We start from the raw sequence: 16,403 nt of genomic DNA on the forward strand, positions 1-16,403 counted from the left end.
AACCTAGACAGCATGTTAAAAAGCAGAGACATTACTTTGCTGGCAAATGTCTGTATAGTCAAAACTATGGTTTTTCCAGTAATCATGTATGGATGTGAGAGTTGGACTATAAAGAAAGCTGACTTTCCAAGAATTGATGCTTTCCAACTGTGGTGTTGGAGAAGACTCTTGAGAGTCCCTTGGACTGCAAGGGGATCAAACCAGTCAATCCTAAAGGAAATCAGTCCTGAATATTCATTGGAAGGACTGATGCTGAAGCTCCAATCCTTTGGCCACCTGATGTGAAGAACTGATTCATTTGAAAAGACCCTGATGCTGGGAAAGATTGAAGGCGGGAGGAGAAGGGGACGACAGAGGATGAGATGGTTGGATGGCATCACCGACTCAATGGACATAAGTTTCAGTAATCTCGGGGAGTTTGTGATGGACAGGGAGGCCTGGCGTGCTGCACTCCGTGGGGTCGCAAAGGGTTGGACACGACTGAGCGACTGAACTGACAGCCCGAGGGGGCGTGAGCAGAGACTCCGCGCGGTGGGCGTGGCTCTCTCCGGCCCTCCTCCAGCCGGTCCTCTTTACCCACGCCCCGCTTTCTCTGCCCCGTCTCCGCATGCGCGACCGAGCGCTGAGGGTGGGGCTGCTGCATCCGGGTATCCGGCGGCCGGTGGGTGTTGTGTTTTCCTGGCTGGAACTTGGAGGGGTAGGTAGTAGTAGGCCCGGCCCCGGCGCGACACCGGGCTCCGGATTTACTGCACCGGCCAGGCTGGACTTAAAACTGTAAGTACCAGGCCGGAGTCGGGGGAAGGGGAGGGGCCTGCCGATTGAGGCCGGAACCGTCTGCCCGGCTGATACTGCCTGGGTCGTTGCGTCCATCCTCTTGGGGAAGCTGCAGGCTCAAAGTCAGCGCCTTGCTGGACCCTTCTTTCCTGCACACTTACTGCTGACCTGTGCTCGGCCGGGGGCGGGAGAGGGCGACCACCTCCGCGCTCCGGACAGTGCCCTTCCCTGGACGTCGCAGGATCCCTGAAAATCGAAAATCACCATGCTCCTCCCCGCCGCCCCCGCTACGTTAGATCTGGGGAAGCTGGCACTCGGGAAGGAGTTTAAGCCGGCTGGTCCCCTCGGCGAGGGACATGGCCGAGCTAGAAGAGCTAGATCTAGTTCCCACGTCTTCCTAGTCTCTGGCCACCCTCTGCACCTCACATCCCCGGAATCTGGAGGGGCGGAGTTTGGGGTTGAGTGTGCGGGTCGTAAACCAAGAAAAAACGGAGGATTCGGGGTGGCGTCATCGGGGTAGATCGAAAGCACAAGATTACTGGATTGCTGTTCCTCCCAGGAAAGAATTTTTTTTTAAGTTAATTTTCAAAATTAGGCTTGTCCTCAAGGCCTATTAGCACAGCTTTTAATGTAATTCTTAAAAGGGAGTTTCCAACTGAATTCGTTACTTTTGTAACAACCCCGGTTGCCAACTACAGAGTAGCTTCATAGAGGTTAAGATTCACTGTAGGAATTTGGATGTTTGCTTGATTATTAACAATTTACACTTAAGGCAGGCTTTTTCATATTCTGAGACAGAGATAATATGGATGTGTCTCACACCAGGTCTGTATAGCCCAGCTCAAAGGAATGTTTTGTGTAATCGTCTATGGTAATTTATCCGTGGTAATTTAGCAGTGGATTCGTTTTTCTTTCTTTCGTTTCATCCTTCCTTTCGTGTGTGTATGTGTGTGCGCGCGCGCGCGCGCGGACCTTTTGGACTGTTTCCCACCAGGCTCCTCTGTCCATGGGATTCTCCAGGCAAGAATACTGGAGTGGGTTGCCATGCCCTCCTCCAGGGGATCTTCCCGACCCAGGCTTCCATCCCGAGTCTGCTGTGGTCTTCCGCATTGCAGGCGGATTCTTTACCCTCTGATCCACAGTGGAAGCCCCGCCTTCCTTTCCTGTCCTTTCGTTATTCCCTTTTTCCCTTTTTAATGGTCTGAATTAATACTGACTTCAATTTTGTGCTTTCTTTTGGCTGGAAAACGTTAGAATCAGAGGTAGAGATTATTAAAATGAAATGGCTGTTCTTTACATAGAGGGCTTCCCTTATGATTCAGCTGGTAAAGATTCTGCCTGCAATGCGGGAGACTTGGGTTTGATCCCTGGGTTGGGAAGATCCCCTCGGGAAGGAAAAGACTACCCACTCCAGGATTCTGGCCTGGAGAAGTCCATGGACTGTATATATAGTCCATGGGGTTTCGAAGAGTCGGACACGACTGAGCGACTTTCACTTTCACTTTTACATAGAAATGAAGCCAAAAGACAGGCTTGGAAAAAAATAATGAAGTGAAAGGCCTTGATGTGAAGAAACATGTTATAGATAAAATGTGTAAATTGCTAAGAGAAATATTTTTCATCTGAGTCCATACTTTAACTCAGAACCAAAATTTTATCATATGTCTCTACACTGTGCTAGTGCTCCTGGACTCTAAATATCTCAAGCACATAATAACTTAGTTTGGAATTAAAGTTAATAATCATTATAAATTTTTTTCAATATTTGGATACCCACTTTTGCTTAAAATCATCTTTTTAAATTAAAAAAAAAAAAAGAACACAACTAAATGAGTCCACACTTTGTTTTCCAGAGTTTTGGGGAAATTCATCAAAAGCTGAATCCCAAATATTCTGAAGTATATGTAGCAAATAAAGTATTTGTAACTTCATTTTTATTAAATTATTCCTAAACTGTTATTTTCTAGAAACATAAGTCAGATTTGAAGCAATTCACTAGAAGTACTATATTAAGTTTTGTTTGTTTGTTTGTTTGTTTAAGTGACCTGAAAAAATGTCTGGATTTCTGGAAGGCTTGAGGTGCTCAGAGTGCATTGATTGGGGGGAAAAGCGCAATACTATTGCTTCCATTGCTGCTGGTGTTCTAGTAAGTGTCCTTGATCATTTGGGCCTTCCTTAATTTGATGTGTTTGTTTTTATGTATTTTGAATTCTGTGTGATTTAAGTTTGCACTATTTATTTTATCTTTGACCACTGAATTTTTAAAAATAAATGTTTATGTTTTTATTTATGAGAGGATTTAGGTATTCCATTTAAAGAGTTGACATTGTGGCTTGAAATTTGATATTATTTTTCTTTTACTGCATAAAGCATAGTATAGTGAGAGAGTATATTTTATGTATTTATTCACAACGTGGATAATGAGTACAGGAAGTTACCAAGAAATGTTCAAGAAACAATCAGGTCAAAACCATTCAAAAGATATGACTGCATTTCTCCATATCTTAACTTTTCAGTCTCATTAGATAAATAAAGAGGTCATTAAAATATATTGTTTAGAAGTAATTTATAGAGTAAAATTCTTATTTATAATACAAATCCTTCAAGGCATGTGATATTTTTTTGTGCTCTAATGTTGACATATACTCTAAAGAGTGAATTTTAAGTAAACAAACAAAAATCTAAGTTTAAATACGTCTCTTTGCCTAGCCTCTTGAAAGTTATAATCTATGAAAAATAATTGTCCTAAATTTTTCCAGAGTAATGTCGAAATATAAAACTACTATAGAAATTCTGCTCTTATATTTTAAAAAAAAGCTTTGAATTTTAGTCTCTGAAGAAAATATCTTGAGTATGTTGGGCTCAAAGAGTTAAAAAAGGCAAAAGAATACTTGTGCTACCCAGTAAAAATGTCATTACTAGAGTATAGATCTGTCTGTAACCTGGAAAAATAATTTGATTAACCTAAAATAGTTATTTATAAATAATTGCCTAAAGATGGCAGTTCCCAGTGCTAACTAGGTCAAGGTTGGAAGGGGATAGAGAAGGGGATTTACTTTCCAAATCTGCTAAACTACATGTCACAATTTGGTTAATATCGCCTTATTGTAAGTGTCTGTTCAAGTGATAAAAAATATTTATGCAGTTTTAATGTCTTTTTTCATTTTATGTTTGCCCTTGATAATTTCCAGAGCCAAATTCAATTAAGATAAATATAATTTTGTGTTTTAATTGAATTTAGCATCACCTCTGAAACCATCTGTAGACTGCACTATAGTTCATCAAAAGAGGAAGCAGTGCTGCACAGCACATTGTTTATTTCACAACAGTAAGAGACTAGCTAAAATTCTATCAATAATAATTATTCCCCATATTATTTTGAGTACTGTTTTTTTCATTTTCAGTAATATCTTTCTGGAGGCTTTTATCGTCAGCAACAGGCCACTCCTCTTGTCAGTTCAAGTCTAAATGACTTTTTTCCTTTCTCCTGCCATGAAATATAATTTACTTCTAGTTCACAGAAATTAGATCACAGACTTTTTAAATGACAGTATAAAAGAATGATTGTAATCATCTTAGAAAAGTTTGTGTTAATAAATAATAGCTGTGGGACTTTAGGGTATCTAGTCTTTCATCAGATACTAAGCCAAGTGCTAATTATATGCAAGAAACTGCTGGGACATTTAAGAAAATTTTGGACTTTATTAGAAGGGATCTCTTCACTTAGATTCTTTGCTTTTTAGCCAGTAAGAGATGAAATGACTGTCATTTCTGCTCCTGTGGTTTGTCTTAGTTTTTTACAGGCTGGTGGATTATCATAGATGCAGCTGTCATTTATCCCCACATGGACGAATTCAACCATTCCTACCATGCGTGTGGTGTTATAGCAACCGTAGCCTTCTTAATGTAAGTGTCATCGCTAGTGACGCAACTTGCACAGATTGTCACAAGAGAAATATGTTTTACATATAGTTGAGTAGAGTTAAGATTTTTAAATATTACCAAATTAACATATGGGTTGCAGTTGAAATGTCAGATCACAGAGAAGGACTCAGGAAGAAAAACAGCGGTCCTCTTTTTTCTGTTCTTCTTGTTTTAATATTTGTTTATTTGGCTGAGCTGGCTCTTTAGTTGCAGCATGGGAACTCTAGTTGCAGCATGTGGGATCTAGTTCCCTGACCAGGGATTGAACCCAGGCCCCACCCCCAACCTGCCACACCCCCGCCCCCACCAGCCCCCAGACACATTGGAAGTGTAGGGGCTTAGCCACTGAAATGGCAGGGAAGTCCCCAGAGCAGACTTCTAGAGAAAGCAAGGCTGTCTCAATTTAGAGTGGTATTCTGTAAAGCTCAGTGAAAGACTTTTTATGTTTGGAGCATGTGTCAGGGATTGACAGAGCAAGATTTTACTGCTTGCATCTCTTCATGCTGAGTATGTGTGATTGTGCAAACAGAAAACTAGATAGAACCAAGCTAAAGATCATTCCAATCTTAGCAAGATATAATTCTAAGAATTTCATTCTCAAATTTTGACAAGAATCAGAATCATCTAAAGGATTTGTTCAAATTCAGATTGCTGGGCTCTACACCCAGAATTTCTGCTTCAGTAAACTTGGGGTAGAGCCAGGGAATTCTCATTTTAAAGCATGTCCAGGGGATGCTGATTCTGCTGGTCTGGGGACTGTATCCAGTACATTACAGGATACTGATTGAGGGGCCTTGCCTATTGTTGTATGAACCCATTACTCAAGACTCCTGAAGACTTAAATTTGCAGAACTCTATGGTTAGATAGCATCACCAACTCAATTGACATAAATTTGAGCAAACTCCAGGAGATAGTGAAGGACAGGGAAGCCTGGCATGCTGCAGTCCATTGGGGTGGCAAAGAATTGGACGTGACTTAGCGACTCAACAACAACAACAGCTTGTTGTACCTGGCAGTTTGATGTCATGGATAATTTCCTCTTAGAGTCAGAGACCCTGATTTCTTGGTTTTATTTTGTTCACACAGGATTAATGCAGTATCAAATGGACAAGTCCGAGGTGACAGTTACAGTGAAGGTTGCCTGGGTCAAACAGGTAAATAGATGCAAACAACATCTTACTGTACACTCTTAAAATAAGAATTATACATGTAAGGGCCACTTGTCTGACTTCTTCAGATCAGGGATAGGATGGAGATGTGTCTAAGGAGAGGTTGTAGGTTCCAAGGCCTAAGGTAAAAGTTGCATTTGGTCAATGGTTGCCAAATAGTTCAGAATACAAAGTTTTGAGTATATAATCCTGTGCAATAATAGTACTGTATAGATATAAATGTATACAGTATATAGTAAAAAACAGTATATAATAAAGAATGCATTATGCCAAGTGCAAAACAGACTTTCTAGTACTTGAAGCTTTACTATATAAATTATTTTCTTCCCTTTTTTTGCCAACCTTACTTGATTGAATTAGCATTTTGATACAGCTTAGATTCATAGTTTTTGGCATGTTTCACAATACACAACATAAAATTTACTATCATAACTATTTTTAAGTGTACAGTTCAGTCGTAGGTACATTCATTTTTATCGTGCAGCCAGTCTCTAGAACTCTTTTAATCTTGCAAAACTGAATAGGATGATAGAGTTGCAGTGCTTAGATTTACCTAGGCCTGCCTTTCTCCCCTGAGGAATTCATGGCCCCTGGACCCCATGGCCATGTAGGTCCAAGGTAGGCAGAGTACAGGATGTTTGTAGCACAGCTTCCTGTAGGTTCCAATTTGGTCAAAAATTTGAGGAGACAGATACTTATTGAGCATCTTAAATGGTAAGCTTATATCCATACAAAAATAAACCTGAATATAGGCAAGTTTCAGGTGACTTTTTTCCCTCCTGCCGCCCTAATGAAATAAAAAGAACTGCAGTGGTCAATTCTGGTCTGTGTTTTCAGACTCCCTCTGGTTCACTCTCTGTTACCAATAGACGAACTTAAGTAGAAGCAATACAGATATACTGATACACTGTGACCTTGTAAAATCTAAATGAAGAGATAAGTGTTAGCACAGCTCTGGGGGTCCAGAGCTGGTTGTATTTGTGTATCATATCACATCTATAAATAAGAGCTTATTATTTCAGAACTGTTGTTTTATATCTTGGGTATGAAATCAGAAATTTACATATAACATTATTTGTTGCGCTTTAATAAACAAGGCAGGGTTTTTATTAAAATGCATTTGTTCTAATTAAATAAACTCATCTCAGAATTCACTTTAGGCGAACTAATGACTCTGTTTCAATCAGTTCAGTTGCTCAGTTGTGTCTGAGTCTTTGCGACCACATGGACTACAGCACACCAGGCTTCCCTGTCCATCACCAACTCCCAGAGCTTACTCAAACTCATGTCCATTGAGTTGGTGCTGCCATCCAACCATCTCATCCTCTGTCATCCCCTTCTCCCGCCTTCAATCTTTCCCAGAATCACGGTCTTCTCCAGTGACTCAGTTCTTCACATCAGGTGGCCAAAGTATTGGAATTTCAGCTTCAGTATCAGTCCTTCCAATGAATATTTAGGACTGATTTCCTTTAGGATTAACTGGTTTGAGCTCCTTGCAGTCCAAGGAACTCTCATAAGTCTTCTACAACACCACAGTTCAAAAGCATCAGTTCTTTGGTGCTCAGCTTTCTTTATAATCCAACTCTCACATCCATGCATGACTACTGGAAAAACCATAGTTTTGACTAGACTGACCTTTGTAGGTAAAGCAACGTCTCTGCTTTTTAATATGCTGTCTAGGTTGGTCATAGCTTTTCTTCCAAGGAGCAAGAGTCTTTTAATTTCATGGGCTGCAGTCACCATCTGCAGTGATTTTGGAGCCCAGGATATAAGGTCTGTCACTGTTTGCATTGTTTCCTCATCTATTTGCCATGAAGTGATGGGACCGGATGCCATGACTCTGTTTATTTTATAGTAAATCTTCATAAATATTATATAAATGTGATCTGTAAGTTGATTGTCTTTCCCTGTTAACGTAATTTTAATGCAGTGTAGGCACTTAGAATGTAAAGACAAAAGTCGACAAGGGAAACAGCCGGCATCCACACTGACTGCCCTTAGCACAGTTCCCACTGTTCTTTGCTTTAGACTCTGATGGCAAGTGCACTTGTTTTTTTCTCTGGGTTTTTGACTTCTTTTGAAAAGCTAATTGAACTGAGTGCTGCCACATAAGAAACAATTCTGGTAAAATATTATTTCTCTTAAGGGGCTCGCATTTGGCTGTTCATTGGTTTCATGTTGGCCTTTGGCTCTCTGATTGCATCGATGTGGATTCTTTTTGGAGGGTATGTTGCTAAAGGTAAGAGAAAACGCGGTTTACCTTTTACTTCAATGGAATTTTGAAATTTTGCATTAAAGTTGTTTTTTTTTTTTTAGAATAAAGTTTTCTTTGTATAGTTCAGCCAACTACTAGCAATGCGTTTGTGCCCAGGAACCCCCCTCCCTACTCTATATTTGTATTTGTTTGTTTGCTGTGTTTTTAGTATTCCTTTCTCCTGTATTTTTTTCTTCTCATTTAGAGCCTGGAAGGAATGGGACAGAGCTCCATACCTTGTTTCTGTTTGGCTTCCAGAAACCTCAAAAGCAGAACGCATATCTTGTCCAGCTATTTGGCAAGTCTTGACTTGCTGAATAATATGCAGGCAAAGCTTTAACATCCTAGAATTGAAATTTATTGAGCTCAGCCTCCTTGATAATATATCATCATCTTCTTTCAGATAAAAAAGCGAATTAGCACTTAATGCCTATCTGCTATATAAGACCAGTTTGAGACAAGCTAAGAAGAGACCTACTCTTAGGTTCCTGGTTGAATTTTTGCCTTGAGGGACCCCAGAAAAATATGAAATTCATTCAGTGTTCTAGGTAAAATCAACCATGCTTATCATAGTAAAAAATAAAATATTAATGATTTGCCAAACCCGACCAGCAGAAATCTAATCTGGCTCATATTTTAACACTTCACTTTGTTGGATAAGATGTAATTTCTTGGATTAAAATGATTGGTTTCCTGATTTTTTTTTTTTATTCAAATTGTTAAAATCTTGCAGGTAGGAATGATAGGCAGTTTTAAATATTTATAGTTCTTTTATTTATGTAATTTATTATAAAACTATGTTGCTAGAAACATAGAAAAGAAAGAAAAGAAAAACTAATAATCTTACTGCTCTTAAATATTTTGGTATATTTTATTTGGTTTCTTTTGTTTCTTAAATAGTTGTAATCATAGTATAAATATAGTTTTGAACCTGGCCTTTTGCCTATCATACGAAATTCCCTTGCTGCTACAAAATTTATCATCATCATATTTTAAAAACAAAAATGTTACTTTTTTATCATGTGAATTGCATAATTGTTATTCATTGTAGAAAATCGAGAATATAAAAGAGCTCAAAGAGGAAAGTAAAATTACTGATAGTTCTTCTTTCCTAGATAACAACTATTAATACAGAGCCCCTTTTTGTAGAAATGTGTTCATCTCATAGACTTTGAAGTTATTTTCCTAAAGGCTTCTGAAGCCAAGTTATGCTTTGAGAATTATTAGCAGCAAATCTGTAATTTTATGAAGTGCCTTTATATAGAATCTTTATGAGTCATTCTAGTGGTAATGGTTATTTCATGTGGCTTTCTAGTACGGAGGGCCTATCCAAACCAGCTATTATGGTAGTCAGATTAATTTAAAACTCTTAGGAGGAAAAGTTGCTATTTATCACGCCTCGGTTTGTCAGTGAGTGATCATTGATAGCTCCAGTAGTAAAAACTTAGAAGAATTTCAACTTCAGTCCAGTGGCTTAGTGGCTACTTAGTCTTAGTGGCTACTTTCTTCATCCGGGTGTTTAGGCCCAAAACACAGGTGGTTAAGGCCTGTCAAAGATGACACCTCTTTGTCTTACATCCCACAGCCTAATCCATCCACAAATTCTGTTGATTCTGCTATTCAAGTACATCCTGAATATGACCACTTTCTATCTCTCGTGTTGCTCCCGCCCTGGTTCCATCCGTGATAGTCTGCGGCCTGCTTTCCTAAAATAGCTTGTTTGCATCCCCTACCCCCCCTCGCCCCCCCCCACTCCCAGTCTACTGTCAGCACCGCAGCCAGAAGATCTGCTGAAAGGGTGTCAGCTCAAGTCACTTCGCTGCTCAAAACCTTTCAGTGATTGTTTGTCCTCTCACCCAGATTGAAAATCAGAGTACTCAGCACGACTGTGAAGCTGGGCAGGGTCTGCGCCGCGCCCCGACCCTGTGCCGCGTCCTTCTTGACCCGTCTCCTGCTTGCCTCTCTTTGGCCCGTGCCTCTAATGCACTAGGCGTGCTCGCACCCCGGGGCCTCTGCGCTTGCTGTTCTGCTGCTTCTGCACGGCTCCTGCCCTCACTTTCTTCGTGTCCTTATACCTTTCCATGCATCACCTTCCCATGAGGTCTTTCTGGCCACCTGTATATTATCATTCAGTACACTTCCAGTACCTTTCCTGCTTGACTTTTTATTTATTCTCAACAGTGTTTACCTCCACGAAGGCAAACATTTTGCCTGTTTTATTTACTGCATTATCCTTAGCACATTCAGCAGCACTAGTACACAATATGTGCTCGGTATTTATTAAATAAATGAAGGAAGCTACCATTTATTAAACCAGAACTGCACTCGTATGTACTGTGTCATTTAATAACCACACCAATCATAGTTGCCAGAAAAATCGATTATGTTAGGCAGGAAAACTGATATTCACCAGTTTATCAGAAACTGAATGTTTTGAGATCATGCACCTCTAACTGTTACAATTACTTTTATAGAAAAAGCCATAGTATACCCTGGGATTGCTGTATTTTTCCAAAATGCCTTCATCTTTTTTGGGTAAGTTTGTTTTGCATTCTTCATCCTATCGTTTTTTTCCTTTATTTAAAATAATACTTAATTTTATGTCATTTACTGTATTTAGTTGCGTAATTTCCCCCTGTCTAATGCCTCTCCCCCATGTTATTGTCATAAAATATGAAGAATGAGACTGAGACAGATATTTTTAATACGTGGGTTGGTTTACTGCCAACCTTGGAAACATACATTGATTATTTTTTAATGCCACCACCTCCCCTTTAATGAAGAATCATGATTCATATAGATTTAGTTATCTAGCACTGACGCTGTTCATTTAAAATTTATATCTCTAACAATTGCTTTTAATGAAAGCCTGCTTAAAACCATTTCTCCTTAAAGTTTTGTTTCTGGATGCATTTTATGGTTCTTTCTGTCCTTGGTGTCACTTGAATTTGTATGTGATATTTGAGGTGTAAAGCCTTGACCTTTTTTTATCCTTCTGATATAGTGACAAATTAAAAGATTACTTAGACCCTAAAAACCTTAATACCTTTTATCACTAATCTTTTCTAATGTTCATTCTTTTCTGGACGTATAGGGCATGCCCTTTCCCCTTTCCCTAGCCTCCCTCTTCACCCCACCTCCCAGAAAAACAACAGAAACTTCTCTTTATCCTATGTATCAGGAGTCCTTAATTCCCATTCCATGGGTAGGCTTCTAAAGATTGGGAACCACCAGACATGTCTGCATGCAAGACATTGGTTTTTCTGTTTATTTCTGGGAAGAGAGCCTATAGCTTTCATCAAATTTTGAAAAATGTCCTTAATCCAGAAAAGGTTTTTTTAAAGAAACAAAACTGCTGTATATTCTAGGCCAGTCTATTCTAGGACTGTCCCTTCCCTTCCTTGTCCCTTCCCACCCACCTCCTGAAAGGAGATAGATAACCCCTGTCTACTTGAACCACTCATGGAATGCTAATAGTTACCCTTTAACGATAGCCAGCAGTTGGTATTCACACTTTTTCCATTCCACCACAATGCATTTTTGCAATTTTATAAAATCAGTTTAGAAATAAGAACAATGTGAATTTACATGTGGCAAGATATACAGCCTCTTTGGGTCATACCTTGCATCTTGAAACTAGTGGAGAAAACCCAAGAATTTTTTTTTAAATTCTAATGTTAAGCCATTGATTTTTGTGCAGGAAATAATAATGCCCAAAGTTTCTTGAGCACTTTTTATGTGCAAGGCACCATTCTTAGTGTGTTACATGTATGCTCCCAGTTGATTCCCAAAACTCTGAAGGTGGCTCCATTGTTACCATCGTTTTATATGTGAGAAATAGGCACAGAGATCATGTTCCAGACCGTGTGGCTAAAATTCAGCCTATCTGACTCTGAAGTTCAGGCTCCAGGAGGATGGAATTTCGAATGAGTTTAACATTTTCTCCTTTGTTGAGTTTTCAACCAGTTGCTTAATATTAGTTCTGTTTCCTTCCTGCCCTCCCCCCTCTTTTTTTTTTTTAACGAATGTAACACTCTACTTGAAAAATAGGAAGTGAACCAACCTCACTCCCCAAGTTATGTAAATTTGGTAAATATGGGTAGGTTTGTTATTTTGTAGGGTGATGTATTATATAGCATGTGTTTATTAGAGGGACAGTATTGATGTTTAGAATTTCTTTTCCTTTCAAGCTATAACGCTGAGGCTTGAGCATCTTTAAAGAAGGACCAGGCATCTGAGCTCAGTACTCCAGAATCTCCACAGGGTTAGAGGTGCTCATGGGAATTCAGTGTCCCACAACTTCAGCCTATCGAAAGTAATGTAACAGGGTCAGAGGCAGGGGTCAGAAAAGCTTCAGGATGGAGTGGTGGGGAGGGGACTTACCAAGAACCAGCTAGGGAAGGGCAAACAGCAGCCTTCTGTGTTATAATCATTGTTTACTCTAGCAGAGGTGGAGGATAAAGTAAGTTCCACCTTGAGATGCTATTTCCTGCAGAGAAGTTCCTCTGTCAGAGCAGGGAGGAGGAGCCAGAGGATTGAGAGATTTGTGGGAAATTTTTATCATTTCCAATGAGGGAAGAAACACATAAGTTCATACAATAGTTATCACATTTCACAAAACCTTAAAAACCATTTGCTGGCTTGTCTCAAGTTAGTTATAAAACGTTATTTTTCTATGCAACAAGTTTGGTTAATTTCTCATGTATTGCTATTGTACTCATTAAATCCAAAACTAATTTGGTTTTGTGAAAATACTGTAAGCAAATAGAAGTTAAATCCAACTAATAGACACCATTGTCAGGATAGTTTTAGCAGATTGCCTACCATTTTTGATTTATAACAGAACAGTTCTTAGCAACAAACTTAGAAACTGTTGTTTCAGAAATCAGAAACAGAAATCAGTACCAAAGGTAACCATCTGACAACACAAAAGGGACTGACTCTTGCCTAAGAAACTCCTAAGGTTGCCGATTGCATCTGGTGACTAGGGTTTAAAGTTAAGCCATGCCTCTTTCAAGTTCTCTGTGGAGTAGGGGCCCCTCATACCCAACTCTGGTTTTTCTTTTTTTGTAGCAGTAGTGTTGAAATTACCTGGAAGAACACAGATCAATCACTTTTTGGAAGTTTATGAAATCCTTTATAAAGGAGAATTCCATGAGAGGGTATAGATGACTTCCTGGTTGCTTTTTTTTTTTTTTTTCCCATCAAAAAACACTCGAGTGCTTACCTTTGTAAAGGCCTGTGAAACCTATTTTGTTTGGGCTGTGCTGAGCGGCTCACAGGATATTAGTTCCCCAACCAGGGAGCAAACCCAGGCCCCCTGCACTGGAGGCGCAGAGTCCTAACCACTGGACCGCTAGGGAATTTCCTATGAAACGTTTTAAAATTGACCATTTTGATTGAGTGTGTATCTTTGAGTATACACTGGAAATTGGAAAACAGATGAGAAAACAAATGAAAACCAGCAGAACCCGTTGTAGTGTCTACTTTTCACTTCTCCCTTGCCTTAGCCCCCCGGCATCCAAGCCCTGATGAGTTTGCTTCTGAATTGTCTTAACCCTCGTCTCTTTGTGTCCATTTCCTTCGTTAGGTTCGGTCATTCTCATCCTTTCATGAGACTTCACACTCTTGACTGATACCTCTCTTGGGTCCAGTTTTCCTGCATCAGTGTTCCTTCTAAAGCACTAGGAAATGGCAGCCCACTCCAGTATTCTCGCCTGGGAGATGCCATGGTCAAAGGAGCCTGATGGGCTGCAGTCCATGGTGTCGCAAACAAGCCTGACACCACTGAGTGACTAACACTTTGACAGACGAGATTGCCACTAGGGGCCATCCAGCAAAATGCAAAACAGTATTGTTTCGTTTTATTGAGCTGACATTTAAAAATGAAGGTATTTTACCTAAAAATCTGAATTCTTGAAAAACTAGAGGATCTGCCGACCCTGGGCGCTGGTTCAGCAACAGTCGTCTGGAGCCGAAGTTGTTTCTTTTACCCGGAGATGCGTCTCTGCGTAGTCCCAGCTCCTGCATTGCCTGGGCCCAAGCTGCCTTTAGTAGATCGCAGACTGGTGCCCGCCCGCTTGACTCATCTGAGGCTCCCGAAGGCCCTTGTGGGCAATTTGCCACTCTGGTCAGTTGGCTTGCTAAATCCTGGCCACTGCCATTTCTCATTCTCCTTGTCTCTTACACTGTACTCTGGCCATATTGGACTCTCCCCTGCTCTACTACACCAGAGGTATTTATATCCAGGTATATATGAATTAGCCAAAAACTTTGTTCAGGTTTTTCCATAAGATCATACAGGAAAACCCAAATGAACATGTGTGTGTGTGTGTTCCTATGTATCTGCCCTCTTCAATTGAAACCTTAAAAAATAGCTATAGACACTTTCCAAAATAAAACCTAGAGTGTAGGCTCTGTGAGGGCATTTCCTAACATGTCTACCTCTGGGGCTTTGCCTGAGGACCCGTGGTCTTTTATTCCTCTCTGCCTTTTTTATTTTTCCCCTCTTTGCCTTTTGATCTGCCGTTTCCTCTCCTAAAACATCTTCACCATCCCACCAGCTCCTGCTTCTCCCACCCTGCCATTCAAACTCCTCCTATCCTTCCATGTTCTTCCAATACCACCACCTCTGTAAGTCCTTTCCTGACACATTCAGGCAAAATGAATCCCCATACAGGACTTCCTGGTGGTCCAGTGGCTAAGACTGCGCTTGCAATGCACACTTCGACCTGGGTTCAATCCCTAGTCTGAGAACCAGATCCCAGATCCCACATCACAACTAAGACCTGGCACAGCCAAATAAATAAATATTTTAAAAAAAAAAAATCCCCATGTTCTCTGCTCCCTTAACATGTGGTATATATATGCCTCTCCCCACCCCTGACCCCCTTTACTTACCACGTTGTGTCATCAAGAGCATAAGCAACTTGAAGGCCGGGACCGCATCTTTACCTTTATAACCCTAGCTTCTCGCACTGCCATCTTGACTCAGAAAAGGCTTGTTAAAGGAATTAGATAATATCAGACATATAATGGTTACACACTAAACACTGGTTAACTTCTTAAGAGGGACAACAGAAGTTCAGGTTACAGGATAGCTTGTGGTAAACAGCACAGTTGAGTACACTGGCAGAGCTTACTACCATAGAACGATCAGTTTCTGTTCTGATACATCCCGAGTTTTTTCCATACAGCTCATCAGTTATTCTTTGTCGCTAGTTCCCCACAATTCTAAATCTCTTGTCGTCTATTTTTCCCAAACTCAGCCAGTCATGTGATATTTCTTGTTCTTTTTACAGAGGACTCGTTTTTAAGTTTGGCCGCACTGAAGACTTATGGCAGTGAAAGCTTCTGATTCGTCACTGCCCAGCAGCCCTGTGTGGGTTTTGGTTTTTGTTTGTTTGTTTGTTTTTACTACTCACTCCCAGTCTTTTGTAATGGCATTTTCTAAACTTCTTTCTGAGTATAGTCTCAACTTAAATTTGTATAATACTAAAATCATGAGAACTCTCTAAACAACCACAGCAAAATCTATTGTGATATACATTTGATTACATTTGATTAACTTGTAAAATGTTGCAGAAAAGTATTTCACATGAGAAATTTTTATTACATTTTATCATGTTTATAAAAATAAATCACAAAAGAAATCATGGAAGCATCTTATATGAGTATTTGTCATATCCAAGGTCCAAAACTTCAATTAAAATGTTCTGAAGATTTAATGTGTTTATTTAAATGTGGCCTGTTCTGTGTCAAATATTAGATGAAATATAAACATGTTCTTGTTTTTAAAAACTATTCAGAGGTCAGAATTCTTTCTCACTATCCTTTGTGTTTGGTTTATTAATGTATGGTTTTGGCCAAAATTCTGTAAATATTTCAGTGTAAATAGTTATTGAGGGTCTCCCAAGGGATGAGTGAATATGTTGAAAGAGAGAAGTCCCATAGTCTAGCCACCAGTTTCCTAGAAGTGTCCCTTCAGTGCCACTGATTGCAGGGAAGGGCAGTGGTAATAACTCAGCCGTGCCCCTGGGCCTGGTGGGATGCTGACAATCACTCCACAGCCACCATGGAAGGAAAGAGGAAGCAGATAGGGACTCGCTCTTTACTCCGGTGACTGACTTGTTGTTGGTTCGATAATAAATTAAATTCCATTTCGTTGTATCTCTACTGAACCACTAAGCTCAAACTAGACCAAGTGAGGTTGAGGTCAGTTATAATGACAAGTGTTCAGCTACTGGGAACTCTTAGTCTGTTCCTCTTTGGAATTCTTGTA

The 16,403-nt window shown here is 40.0% G+C and overlaps 1 protein-coding gene across 2 annotated transcripts; it reads left to right on the forward strand.

Annotated features, from left to right (window-relative positions):
- Nucleotides 1-559: 559 nt before the first annotated feature.
- Nucleotides 560-15,925, forward strand: TMEM50A (transmembrane protein 50A). 2 transcript variants are annotated; one of them, XM_040229687.1, is made up of 7 exons: nt 560-774; nt 2,816-2,920; nt 4,568-4,680; nt 5,786-5,853; nt 8,015-8,107; nt 10,597-10,657; nt 15,424-15,925. In XM_040229687.1, exons 2-7 carry the CDS (start codon nt 2,828-2,830, stop codon nt 15,467-15,469), a joined length of 474 nt encoding a protein of 157 aa, XP_040085621.1. In that variant the 5' UTR covers nt 560-774; nt 2,816-2,827; the 3' UTR covers nt 15,470-15,925. The 2 variants fall into 2 exon arrangements, with proteins under 2 accessions (XP_040085621.1, XP_040085622.1); XM_040229688.1 differs by having other exon boundaries at nt 592-661.
- The last annotated feature ends 478 nt before the right edge of the window (nt 15,926-16,403 follow it).

The sequence above is a fragment of the Oryx dammah genome, unplaced genomic scaffold, assembly GCF_014754425.2.
Source record: "Oryx dammah isolate SB20612 unplaced genomic scaffold, SCBI_Odam_1.1 HiC_scaffold_27, whole genome shotgun sequence".
Taxonomy (NCBI): domain Eukaryota; kingdom Metazoa; phylum Chordata; class Mammalia; order Artiodactyla; family Bovidae; genus Oryx; species Oryx dammah.

Excerpts from the sequence above, each read along its gene's own strand:
- TMEM50A (XM_040229687.1), top strand. The coding sequence starts at position 2,828 with ATGTCTGGATTTCTGGAAGGCTTGAGGTGCTCAGAGTGCATTGATTGG. Across the intron at positions 2,921-4,567 it reads CCATTGCTGCTGGTGTTCTA|TTTTTTACAGGCTGGTGGAT; the intron begins GTAAGTGTCCTT and ends GGTTTGTCTTAG. Across the intron at positions 8,108-10,596 it reads TGGAGGGTATGTTGCTAAAG|AAAAAGCCATAGTATACCCT; the intron begins GTAAGAGAAAAC and ends TTACTTTTATAG.